This window comes from Nerophis ophidion, linkage group LG27 (assembly GCF_033978795.1).
Source record: "Nerophis ophidion isolate RoL-2023_Sa linkage group LG27, RoL_Noph_v1.0, whole genome shotgun sequence".
NCBI lineage: Eukaryota > Metazoa > Chordata > Actinopteri > Syngnathiformes > Syngnathidae > Nerophis > Nerophis ophidion.
Window position 1 is genome coordinate 18,810,500 of NC_084637.1, and position 14,814 is coordinate 18,825,313.

A 14,814-nucleotide genomic window follows, 5' to 3' on the forward strand; every position below is an offset into this window, starting at 1 on the left:
GGAATAATGCAGCATCATTCTTCTTTCTGCTTAAATCACTTTTGGTTGCCTGTGAAAGTCCCCTAGAAGGAAAGTGAAGCTTACTTTCAGAATAAAGTTCATTGATGAAGTTTATTAATAAAGTTTGCAGGAGAAGTGAAGGGCCTCCATGCTCAAAGTTTGAGCTTTTTTTTTCATTTCCTGTTTGAGGAAGAGCAGCTCACTTCTGTGCAAACATCTCGCAGGCGAAATCCAGCCTGGTGGGCCTCAAGCTCACACAAGTTGGACTTTTAACTTGAAAACACCACTTTCATCCATCCATCCATCCTCTACTGATGATCATGCTTCATTTTTTGCTGCTTGAAAGCATGAAAGATTGAATGAATGAAGAAACAAATTCATGAACAAATGAAGAAACAGATGAACAAAAAATTTAATGAATGAATGAACAAATAAATAAATGAACAAATGAGCGGACGAAGGAATGAATGAATGATCAAATGGATAAATGAACAAACGAATGATTGAACGAACGAACAAATTAATGAGCGAATGAGCAAATGGATGAACAAACAAATGAACAAAGAAATGAACAAACAAATAATGTATGGATGACTGAATGAATGAATGAATAAACACATTAATAAATAAATGACTAAACAAATTCATGAACAAATGAAGGAACAACATTTTTCATCAATAAATGAACAAATGAACGGATGAAAGAATGACTGAATGAATGAATGATCGAATGGATAAATTAACAAATAAATGATTGAATGAACAAACAAACTAATGAAAAAATGTATGGATGACTGAATGAATGAATAAACACATTAACGAAAAAAATAACTAAACAAATTCATGAACAAATGAAGGAACAACACATTTAATGAATAAATGAACACATGAGCTGATGAAAGAATGAATGAATGAATGATCGAATGAATAAATAAACAAAGGAATAATTGAATGAATGAAAACATTATTGAGTGAATAAACAAATAGATGAACAAACGAATTAATGGAAAAAATGATGGATGACTGAATGAATGAATTAATAAACACATTAATGAAGAAATCACTAAACAGAAATTGTAATGAATAAAAGAACAAAAAGGCGAACGAATAAACAGACAAAAGAATGAATGAATGAATGAATGAACGAACGAACGAATGATTGAATGATCAAACAAATTAATGAGCGAATGAACAAAAAAATTATGAAAAAAATTATGGATGACTGAATGAATGACTGAACAAACACATTCATTAATAAATGACTAAACAAATTCATGAACAAATGAATGAACAAAATATTTAATGAATAAAGGAGCGAACCAATGAATGAATGAATGAAAGATCGAATTAATAAATGAACACACGAATGATTGAATGAACAAACAAATTAATGAACGACTGAACAAATGGACAAACAAACACATTTATTAAAAGACGTATGGATGACTGAATGAATGAATGAATCATCATCATTATTTTTATTCCTTTCATGAAAATGCATATTTACAAGCTATGTATGAATGAGTTAATGAACACATGAATGAATAAATGACTAAACAATAACAAAAGTTCGAAATAATAATAAAAGTTTCAGGTGACAATTTTTACGTTCTGTAGTGCCAATAATTAAAACAAAAATAATAATAAAAGTAAAAAATAATAATTTTGGGTGACATGTTTTCGTTCTGTAGCGCTAATATTTCAAATAATATTGACAAAAGTTTGAGGTTGCATTCTTACGTTCTGTTGCGCTGATAATTAAAATTATAATAAAAGTTTTAGGTAACATTTTTCTTTACAGATTGTGTGTTGCCCATGAATTCTGCCGAGCAACAAGCAACAATCTAAGTGTCGTTTTAGCTAGTTGGCTAGCTACAACATTATACTTTTTATAGTGGCTTTTTTATTTTTTTTTCACTTTCAGTTTTTGCCTAGCAACAAGAGGTGCCCCTGGTAGCTAAAACATGAAATGATTTACTGTGGTTATCTTACTTTTTGTCTTTGTTAGTTTTTTGTTTTTTTTGTGAAACATTGGGCAACAGGTTACGTGATCCTTCCTCATTCACTTGATGTGTGGGGCACAAATGACCGTTGCCCTGTGAAGTCTGCCCAGCAACAAGTGCTTTACTGCGGTTATCTTACTTTTTGTCTTTATTAGTTGTTGTTTTTTTGTGAAAGATTGGGCAACGGGTTACACAATCCTTCCTTTTTCACTTGATGTGTGGGGCACAAATGATTGTTGCCCCGCGAAATCTACCTAGCAACAAGTGCCAATCTACATTGCTACCCCTTCTAGCTTGTTATACAGCTAGTTAGCTAGCTAAAACATGAAATTCTTTACTGTGGTTATCTTACTTTTTGATTTTATTAGTTTTTGTTTTTTATGTGGAAGATTGGGCAACAGGTTACGCAATCCTTCCTCGTTCACTTGATGTGTGGGGCACAAATAATTGTTGCCCCGCAAAGTCTGCCTAGCAAGAAGTGCTTTACTGTGGTTATCTTACTTTTTGTCTTTATTAGTTGTTGTTTTTGTGTAAGATTGGGCAATATGTTACACAATCCTTCCTCGTTCACTTGATGTGTGGGGCACAAATGATTGTTGCCCTGCAAAGTCTGCCTAGCAACAAGTGCTTTACTGCGGTTATATTACTTTCTGTCTTTATTAGTTGTTGTTTTTTTGTGAAAGATTGGGCAACGGGTTACACAATCCTTCCTTTTTCACTTGATGTGTGGGGCACAAATGATTGTTGCCCCACGAAATCTACCTAGCAACAAGTGCCAATCTACATTGCTACCCCTTCTAGCTTGTTATACAGCTAGTTAGCTAGCTAAAACATGAAATTCTTTACTGTGGTTATCTTACTTTTTGATTTTATTAGTTTTTGTTTTTTTATGTGGAAGATTGGGCAACAGGTTACACAATCCTTCCTCGTTCACTTGATGTGTGGGGCACAAATGATTGTTGCCCCGCAAAGTCTGCCTAGCAACAAGTGCTTTACTGTGGTTATCTTACTTTTTGTCTTTATTAGTTGTTGTTTTTGCGTAAGATTGGGCAATATGTTACACAATCCTTCCTCGTTCACTTGATGTGTGGGGCACAAATTATTGTTGCCCCGCAAAGTCTGCCAAGCAACAAGTGCCAATCTACATTGCTACCTGCTAGCTTGTTCTACAATTCTGCCACCTTTTAGTTGTTAAAGTTCCAACTTTATTTGTCCTTTTGAAGAAATGCACAGCTTTCATCACACGTGCACAAGTTCGGCTCGGTCGCACGTTCGATTCCGCCTCAGCGAGTATTAAGGAGCGTGTCGGAGGGAGGGCGCCTTTATTTACCACCATGCTCTGCCTCCTCCCCTTCATCATCATCATCCTGGTATCCTCCTCCTCCTCCTCTTCCTCTTGCTACGGTCAGACAGAGTGCAGCTTCACCCGTCCACAGCTGCACGCCACACGTGTGTGTGTCTGTGTGTGTGTGTGTGTGTGATGGTTGGGACGACGCCGCTGGATCGCCATCACTGAGGGAATCTTCCAGAAGGAGTGAAGAAGGGGGGTGAGGGGGGGTGGCGTGAAAAACCAAAACAACAAACTGGATTTGGATTCCCTGGTCTTGCCCTCGGTCTGGGTGCAACATGGACAGGACACGACGGCGGCACCGGATTAGCCGCTGATGCCATCGTCAGCCGGGAGGAGGAGCACCAAGTAGTTTAGAGTGGCCCAGGAGGAGAAGATGCCGTGTGGAGTCAAGACCTTGTGGGCAGGAGGAGGAGGAGGAGGAGGAGGAGTGTTGCTCTGCTGCCTGCTGCTGCTGCTCTGGAGCATCTACTCACATCTTCTGGGAGAAGGTCTGACTGTCATACTCACTCTGTCCATCACACTCCTTCTAACATATGTCTGCATCTCGGGGCCACTTGAATTGACATTGCAAGCTACATTTATTGTGGCCTGCCATGACGGACCGCATTCCATGACATGACGGGCCACTTTAAATGACGTGACAAGGCACTTTCAATGACATGGCTAGATACTTTAAATCGTGCGGTGGGCCACTTTCAATGACATGGCTAGATACTTTAAATCGTGCGGTGGGCCACTTTCAATAACATGGCTATCCAATTGAAATGATGCAGTGGGCCACTTTCAATGATGCGGTCGCCCGATTCAAATATTATGGCTAGCTACTTTCAATGATGTGGTGGGCCAAATTCAATGAGATGGTTAGCCACGTTAAATGATGTGACAAGTCACTTTTAATGACATGACTAGCCATTTAAAATGACGCGGTGGGCCACTTTCAATGACATGACTAGCCAATTGAAATGACGCGGTGGGCCAATTTCAATGACATGGCTAGCCAATTGAAATGACGCGGTGGTTCACTTTCAATGACATGGCTCATCACATTCAATGATACGGTGGGCCACTTTAAATACTAATGATGCAGTGGGCCAGATTTCAATGAAATGGCTAGCAAATTGAAATAATGCGGTGGGGAACGTTAAATGACGCGGTGGGCCATATTCAATGACATGGCTAGCCACATTAAATGATGCGGCGGGCCACTTTTAATGATACGGTGGGTCACTTTCAATGACATGGCTAGCAAATTGAAATGTTGCGGTGGGGAACTTTAAATGTTGCGGTGGGCTACTTTCAATGACATGGCTAGCCACTTTAAATGGTGTGACAAGTCACTTTCAATGAAATGGCTAGCCACATTAAATGACGTGGGGGGCCATTACAATGACATGACAAACCAGATTTAATGATATGACGGACCACATTGACTGAAATGGGAGGCCACTTTAAATGGCGGTCCACTACAATGACATGACAAACCACATTCGATTACATAATGGGCCTATTTAAAGATGTGACATGCCACATTAAATGATATGGCTCGCCATTTTAAATGAAGTGGAGGGCCATTTTCAATAACATGGCGAGCCACTTTAAATGATGTGGCGGTTGTCGTGGAAATTTCTTAAAAATGATCCTTTAGTGACAAATAGCTTTAAAATTATTTATTAAAGTAACAAGCAAATAATAACAAGCTTTGCAAAGCGAGACCAAACCAGAACGACACATCCGTTCGTTCCAGCTTGTTTTAACTCCTTTAGAATTTGACATGATAATTATACATTCTCAGAAGTCCCTCCCTCCATGCTCATTTACATACAGTACACCAGTGGAATGAATACACAAAGTCCTGTGAAGACGGAGGGGGGGGGGGGGGGGGGGGGGGGGTCACTCAGGAAAGGGGAACAATTTAGCTCTGTTGGGGGTCAAGATTAGATGAAACATATGCCCAGGTCAACTAAAGTCCACATGTTACATCAAAGACACAGGAGACAGAGCTTGATCAGATAATAGATCTCTTGCTAAGTCTCACATTCCTGAGCCCAACAAACAACTTTTGGCGACCCGTTCAAAGAACATCATCAATTAAAATGAGTACAATTAATTTTGCCATCACACGGTCCACTAGAAGGACATGACAAACCAGATTTGATGACATGAAGGACCGCATTGACTGACATGGGAGGCCAACTTAAATTGGTGTGACTAGCCACATTAAATGACGTGTTGGGCCACATTCAATAACATGGCTAGCCACATTAAATGACGTGGTGGTCCACATTGACTGACAAGCCAAACTACGTTCGATGACATGACGTTGAATTACATGGCAGGCCTCTTTTTATGGCATGGTGGGCCACTTTCAATGACATGGTTACCCACTTTGAATGACGTGGGGGTCCACTAGAATGACGTGTCAAGCCAGATTTGATGACATGATGGACCACGTTGATTGACATTGGAGGCCACCTCAATTGGCGTGGCGGGCCACTTAATTGACGTGGCGGTCCACGTTGAGTGACAAGACAAACTACATTCTATTCTATTCGATGACATGACGGACCACATTGAATTACATGGCGGGCCATTTTAAATAATACTTTAATGATACTTTAAATGATTTAAATGATATGGCGGGCCACATTAAATGACGTGACAAGCCAATTAAAATTATGTGACTAGCCAATTTAAATGATGTGGGGGTCCACTCGAAGGACATAACAAACCAGATTTGATGACATGACGGACCACATTGACTGACATTGGAGGTCACTTTTAAGGGGCATGGTGGGCCACTTTAAATGATGTGGCGGTCCACATTGAATGATAAAGCAAACTACATTAGATGACATGACGGACCACGTTGAATTACATGGCGGGCCATTTTAAATAATACTTTAATGATACTTTAAATGATTTAAATGACATGGCGGGCCACATTAAATGACGTGACAAGCCACTTAAAATTATGTGACTAGCCAATTTAAATGATGTGGGGGTCCACTTGAAGGACATAACAAACCAGATTTGATGACCACATTGACTGACATTGGAGGCCACTTTCAAGGGGCATGGTGGGCCACATTAAATGACGTGGCGGTCCACATTGAATGACAAGGCAAACTACATTAGATGACATGACGGACCACATTGAATTACATGGCGGGTCATTTTAAATAAGTGGCGGGCCACTAGAATTTGGCTTCAGACAGGGTTGTCCCAACTTTTTCCACTGAAAATCAAAGCTATAAATATTTTTTCCAACGCTTAAATTTCTAGATCAACTTCCAATCTACTTGTTGATGCAAACCTTTTTTTTACATTTCATGTTTCATGGCCTAGTTTACATCACTTGTGCAGAACATAATGTCAGGGCTGTCTTGAGTTTCCAATCATATCTTATTTTATTTTTTTTTTGTGATAGAGTGATTGAAGTACATACTTACTTGTTGGTCACAAAAAACATTCATGAAGTTTGCTTCTTTTATGAATTTATTATGGCTCTACTGAAAATGTGAGCAAATCTGCTGGGTCAAAAGTATACATACAGCAATGTTAATAATTGCTTACATGTCCCTTGGCAACTTTCACTGCAGTAAGATGCTTTTGGTAGCCATCCACAAGCTTCTGCTTTAATTTTTGACCACTCCTCTTGACAAGGTTAGTGCAGTTCAGCTAAATGTGTTGATTTTCTGACATGGACTTGTTTCTTCAGCATTTTCCACATGTTTAAGTCAGGACTTTGGGAAGGCCATTCTAAAACCTTCATTCTAGCCTGATTTAGCCATTCCTTTGACCACTTTTGACATGTGTTTGGGGTATATATTTGTATATAATTTTAATTTTGTTGTGTGTTTTGTTTGTTTTAATGGCCTTTTATCAAAGACAAATTTGCTTTTATGGCACAAGAAAAAAATGCTATATTTTCCCTAACAATATTTCAAAGTGTAAAATTGGATGTAAAGTAATTGGAGCCTTATATATGTCAATAATTCATAACAACATCGAATTTGATGCATTATTGTTTTTGGGCAATGACAGTTTTAAAGAAAAAAAACTTTGAGTTATCAACACTGCAACTTTTTCCCATTATAGTTTCCCGTTTTTTTTTTAAATAGTATAATTTTGGCCGTTAAAAAAATAGCTGTGTGCCACAAATGAGACCCCCGGGCCGCACTTTGCACACCTTTGACATAAGATATGACAATCTTAACTCTTTATGTCAAGCAGTGTTGGGTTTTCCTTTGAAACTTTCTCATGCACTCCAAATGATTACGCACTGGAACACACAGCGTCCTCCCGCGGTTTTTATGAGGTCATCTGCAGCAACGCTTCTTGGGCTGAAACGCAGCTTGTTTGAATTCTGGCTTCAATGCCTTTTGGAGCAACTTGTAATTTCATCCTGCCCAACGTCCCGTGATCCCTTCCTGAATAAAACATATTCTGCCGCAATTACACTCTCCACCTGACGTCGAGGAGAAAGCAAAATTATGTTTTAGTCTGCACTTCATTGCTCGCTGTTCTCTCACATTTTACTGTCCCACACACAACCATTATTGTATTTCTTACCTTCTTGAGACCTCCGAACAATGCCTTTCTCTTAAGGACCACCCTTTCTAGATATATAAAGATGTGTATTTACAACATGAATAATTTATACATACTATGCAAATATAAAAAAAGCTTGTTGCAAAAAATAAGTTGGAATTTTACAAAAAAAAGGTCACAATTTCACAAGAGAAACGTAGAATTTTGGCCGTGTTATAATAAAAGTCGTCATTTCACTCAACGCAAGTCAAAATCTTACAAGAAAAACTGAACATTTGAGAAATATTATGATAAAAGTTGGAATTTTACCCAGAAACAGTTGCAATTTTACAAGAAAAGTTGGAATTTTATCCCAAAATGTTGGCGATTTTATGAAAAGAGCCATAATTTTACTTGACAAAAATTACATATTTATAAGAAAACTGTAAAATGTTGTCAATTTTATAATAATAATGATTGGAATTTTATTTGGTAAAATGATGACAAAAGTCATATTTTTTTCTCAAAAACAAGAACAACAAAAAAAATAGGCAATCTTGTGATAAAAATCTGAATTCCATGACAAATGTCACCGTTTTGCATCAAAAATAATCATTTTACGAAAAAAAAATATTTTACGAGAAAATGTCACAATATTACAGAAGCAGAAAGAATATGAGAAATTGTTCCCAATTTTATAAGAAAAAAGTCGGCCCATTGTGAGAAATACTTTTTGTAGTTGTTTTTTAATCTTCATTATTTACTTCAAGGTATTACACTATGTCCCTAAAAACATAATTTTTTTATTTTTTTTATTAATTTTTGCCAAAGAGGACACATTTCAATTTTTTACACACACTTGTTATTTCATATGTTGACCACTTTTAAAAGCGACAGACAGTCAATTTGAAAAATCCCACCTTTATGGGACTACCCTCATTTTGATAGATTTCACCACCCTGGGTGCAAATAAGATCCCTCTTTTTTGTTTTTTGTCAATCAATCAATGTTTAATTATATAGCCCTAAATCACTATTGTCTCAAAGGGCTGCACAAACCACAACGACATCCTCGGTAGAGCCCACATAATGGCAAGGAAAACACACCCTAGTGGGACGTCGGTGACAGTGACAATGATGACAATGAGAAACCTTGGAGAGGACCGCCCCCCCCCACAGGGGACCGAAAGCAATGGATGTCGAGCGGGTCTAACATGATACTGTGAAAGTTCAATCCATAGTGGATCCAACACAAAGGAGTCACGGACCACAGATGGCCTCTGTGCCGCATTTTGGGCAACCCAGCTGTAGAAACTAACTGTTAGCTAACTCACATCAACTATATATATACCAATGATATTAATACATACGCATATATTAATGCATATTCAAACACAAATGTAATTTACCAATAAATCATTTCTATAAATAAACGCATATATATTTTTGAGATTTGAAAATATATAAAAATAAAATTTCTAAATATAGTAATGTGACATGCACATAAATCCAGAATTTGTATAAATAAACGTGTATTTGTAAATATATTTTTGAGATTTTAATGTAAATATGCTTGATTTTGTATTTGTATTTGTATTGAATTTGCATATGTGGATCCCTTTTTTGATTTTGCGTCGATGACACATTCCTCCCACAAGTCAGATGCACAAATAAATGTGAAGTGAAGTGAATTATATTTATATAGCGCTTTTCTCGAGTGATTCAAAGCGCTTTACATTGTGAAACCCAATATCTAAGTTACATTTAAACCAGTGTGGGTGGCACTGGGAGCAGGTGGGTAAAGTGTCTTGCCCAAGGACACAATGGCAGTGACCAGGATGGCGGAAGCGGGAATCGAACCTGCAACTCTCAAGTTGCTGGCACGGCCACTCTACCAACCGAGCTATACCGCCCCATACACACTCCCCTGAACAACCAGTAGAGGGCACTGCAGCCTGATAAGAGATCAGAATCTACATTGGGACAAGGCCATGACACGGCAGTGATACAATAAAAAAGGCAGCCAGCACGGTCTTTCAGATTAACTGGATACATAGCATACAACACTAACGTTAGCTAGCTGAGGTTCATTGTGAAGACGTGGAATGCTTTTGTGCAGAGAACTCCGGGCATTTTACATATAATACATACAATGCTCTGTGACCCAGACCGCTCTGGCTTTAGTGCCCTCTGCTGGTTGTTCAAGGGATTGTGTATCTCCTCATTTATTTGTGCATCTGGTTTGTGGGAAGAACGTCTCATTGACACAAAAGCAAAAAAGCGATCCACTTATGCAAATTTAACACAAATACAAATACAAAATCAAGCATATTTATATTGAAATCTCAAAAATATATTTACAAATACACGTTTATTTATACAAATTTAGATTTATTTGTTTGTCAATTTTTTATATTTATACATTTTATTTGTATATATTTCAAACCTCAAAAATATATTTACAAATATGTGTTTATTTATACAAATTATTTATTTTTGTACATCACATTTGTATTTGTATATTTATTAAATGGCAAATCGTTGTACTTGTATAGCACTTTTCTACCCCTTTTAAGGAGCCCAAAGCGCTTTGCCAGTATTTCCACATTCACCCATTCACACACTTATTATATGCATATGTATTAATATCATATTGATGTATATAAGTTGATGTGAGACAATTCTACTTCCTTAGTTAATGGCCACTATAGTCTCAGTAGTGCACTGTGTTCATCCTATGGGCACATATAGGTTGTCTTGCATCAGCTGTTCACCTGGTGGTTTTTTTCGGGGATGAATAGGGAAGTCCTTCTTTAGCTGCGCTCTTGTTTTATCATTTATTGCTACCTTTGCACCTGTCAATGTTTACTTTTGTATGCACATTAAATCAACAAAAGACATAGGCTCTCTATTAGATATAGTGTTATTGGGACCATGATTTATGTCATCACTTGTTCACACCTCCTCATATGGAAGCCACTTTTCCTTCTTTTTTCAAGAAGGCCCCACACACACATACACACACACACACGCGCACGCACGCACGCACGATTCTTGTTGAAGATGTTGAACAATAAATTCAGAGATTAGATCTTTTAATCAAGCTGTGGTCAGCAGTGTATTTACACAGGTAAGGGGTCTATAATGCAATTACACAATTGAAGGGGGGCTACAGCATAATTACAAACTCACACAATTTAAGGGGGAGCTACAGCATAACTAAACCATTGAAGGGGGGCTAAAGCATATTTACACCATTTAAAGGAGGCTACAGCATAACTACAGCATTGAAAGTGGGCTACAACATAATTACACCATTGAAGGGGGGCTACAACATAATTACACCATTTAAGGGGGGCTGCAGCATAATTACACCATTTAAGGGGGGCTACAACATAATTACACCATTGAAGGGGGCTACAGCATAATTACACCATTTAAGGGGGGCTACAACATAATTACACCATTGAAGGGGGCTACAGCATAATTACACCATTTAAGGGGGGCTGCAGCATAATTACACCATTTAAGGGGGGCTACAACATAATTACACCATTGAAGGGGGCTACAGCATAATTACACCATTTAAGGGGGGCTACAACATAATTACACAATTGAAGGGGGGCTACAACATAATTACACCATTTAAGGGGGGCTGCAGCATAATTACACCATTGAAGGGGGGCTACAACATAATTACACCATTTAAGGGGGGCTGCAGCATAATTACACCATTTAAGGGGGGCTACAACATAATTACACCATTGAAGGGGGCTACAGCATAATTACACCATTTAAGGGGGGCTACAACATAATTACACCATTGAAGGGGGCTACAGCATAATTACACCATTTAAGGGGGGCTGCAGCATAATTACACCATTGAAGGGGGGCTACAGCATAATTACACCATTGAAGGAGGGCTACAGCATAATTACACCATTTAAGGGGGGCTGCAGCATAATTACACAAATTAAGGGGGGCTACAGCATAATTACACCATTGAAGGAGGGTTACAACATAATTACAACATTTAAGGGGGCTACAACATAATTACACCATTGAAGGGGGCTACAGCATAATTACACCATTTAAGGGGGGCTACAGCATAATTACACCATTTAAGGGGGGCTGCAGCATAATTACACCATTGAAGGGGGGCTACAGCTTTATTACACCATTAAAGGGGGGCTGCAGCATAATTACAAACTCACACAATTTAAGGGGGGGTCTACAGCATAACTAAACCATTGAAGGGGGGCTAAAGCATATTTACACCATTTAAAGAAGGCTACAGCACAACTACAGCATTGAAAGTGGGCTACAACATAATTACACCATTGAAGGGGGCTACAGCATAATTACAGCATTTAAGGGGGGCTGCAGCATAATTACACCATTTAAGGGGGGCTACAACATAATTACACAATTTAAGGGGGGCTACAGCAAAATGACATCATTGAAAGGGGGCTACACAGCATAATTACACCATTGAAGGGGGGCTACAGCATAATTACACCATTGAAGGAGGGCTACAGCATAATTACACCATTTAAGGGGGGTTACAACATAATTACAACATTTAAGGGGGGCTGCAGCATAATTACACAAATTAAGGGGGGCTACAGCAAAATGACATCATTGAAGTGGGGTTACAACATAATTACAACATTTAAGGGAGGCTACACAGCATAATTACACCATTTAAGGGAGGCTGCAGCATAATTACAACATTTAAGGGAGGCTAGAGCATAATTACACCATTTAAGGGGGGGCGACAGCAAAATGACATCATTGAAGGGGGCTAAACAGCATAATTACACCATTGAAGGGGGGCTACAGCATAATTACACCATTTAAGAGGGGCTACAACATAATTACACCATTTAAGAGGGGCTACAGCATAATTACACCATTGAAGGAGGGCTACAGCATATTTACACCATTTAAGGGGGGCTACAGCATCATTACACCATTTAAGGGGGGCTACAACATAATTACACCATTGAAAGAGGGCTACAACATAATTACACCATTGAAAGAGGGCTACAACATAATTACACCATTGAAGGAGAGTACAGCATAATGACATAATTGAAGGAGGGCTACAACATAATTACACCATTTAAGGGAGGCTACAGCATAATTACACCATTGAAAGAGGGCTACAGCATAATTACACCATTGAAAGAGGGCTACAGCATAATTACACCATTGAAAGAGGGCTACAGCATAATCACACCATTGAAAGAGGGCTACAACATAATTACACCATTGAAGGAGAGTACAGCATAATGACATAATTGAAGGAGGGCTACAACATAATTACACCATTTAAGGGAGGCTACAGCATAATTACACCATTGAAAGAGGGCTACAGCATAATTACACCATTGAAAGAGGGCTACAGCATAATTACACCATTGAAAGAGGGCTACAGCATAATTACACCATTGAAGGGAGGCTAGAGCATAATTACACCATTTAAGGGGGGCTGCAGCGTCAATACACTGTGTACAGGTGTTGGGTGCGCCATTGGCGGCGTGCCCGAGGGTCAGCAAAAGGCGTAGAGATGACAAAGTGAAAAATGAAGTGTAAAATGCGTTTCTAATTTACAGCTCAGCGTTCAAATATTCAAACACACTTGTGTTGGCGTGAAGAGCTCTTGTCACGCCTACGGCTATTTTTCATTTTTTACTGTGCTTGTTTTCATCTGGGAGCATCTTTACGCTACTAAACTGTTGAATCAATGTGTGTGAACTCCACTCAGAGTAAATACTGTGTGAACTCCACTCAGAGTAAATACTGTGTGAACTCCACTCAGAGTAAATACTGTGTGAACTCCACACAGAGTAAATACTGAGTGAAGTCCACTCAGAGTAAATACTGTGTGAACTCCACTCAGAGTAAATACTGTGTGAACTCCACTCAGAGTAAATACTGTGTGAACTCCACTCTTAGTAAACACTGTGTGAACTCCACTCAGAGTAAACACTGAGTGAACTCCACTCTTACTAAACACTGTGTGAACTCCACTCAGAGTAAATACTGTGTGAACTCCACTCTTAGTAAACACTGTGTGAACTCCACTCAGAGTAAATACTGTGTGAACTCCACTCAGAGTAAATACTGTGTGAACTCCACTCTTAGTAAACACTGTGTGAACTCCACTCTTAGTAAACACTGAGTGAACTCCACTTAGAGTAAAGACTGTGTGAACTCCACTCAGAGTAAATACTGAGTGAACTCCACTTAGAGTAAAGACTGTGTGAACTCCACTCAGAGTAAATACTGTGTGAACTCTACTCAGAGTAAATACTGAGTGAACTCCACTCAGAGTAAATACTGAGCAAACTCCACTCACAGTAAATACTGAGTGAACTTCACTAAGAGTAAATACTTAGTGCACTTCACTAAGAGTATATACTGAGTGAACTCCACTCAGAGTAAACACTGTGTGAACTCCACTCAGAGTAAATACTGAGTGAACTCCACTCAGAGTAAACACTGAGTGAACTCCACTTAGAGTAAAGACTGTGTGAACTCCACTCAGAGTAAATACCGTGCGAACTCTACTCAGAGTAAATACTGAGTGAACTCCACTCAGAGTAAATACTGAGCAAACTCCACTTAGAGTAAATACTGTGCAAACTCCACTCACAGTAAATACTGAGTGAACTTCACTAAGAGTAAATACTGAGTGCACTTCACTAAGAGTATATACTGAGTGAACTCCACTCAGAGTAAATACTGAGTGAACTTCACTAAGAGTAAATACTTAGTGCACTTCACTAAGAGTATATACTGAGTGAACTCCACTCAGAGTAAATACTGAGTGAACTCCACTCAGAGTAAACACTGAGTGAACTCCACTTAGAGTAAAGACTGTGCGAACTCTACTCAGAGTAAATACTGAGTGAACTCCACTCAG

General features: G+C 38.7%; 1 protein-coding gene across 1 annotated transcript in view; it reads left to right on the forward strand.

Moving 5' to 3' along the window:
- The first annotated feature begins 3,373 nt into the window (after positions 1-3,373).
- tafa5l (TAFA chemokine like family member 5, like) overlaps positions 3,374-14,814 on the forward strand; it is a 101,051-nt gene continuing 89,610 nt past the window's right edge. Inside the window, exon 1 of the mRNA XM_061889570.1 lies at positions 3,374-3,842. Within this exon, the coding sequence (XP_061745554.1) occupies positions 3,728-3,842 (115 nt within the window). The 5' untranslated portion in view covers positions 3,374-3,727. The remainder of the gene's footprint in view (positions 3,843-14,814) is intronic.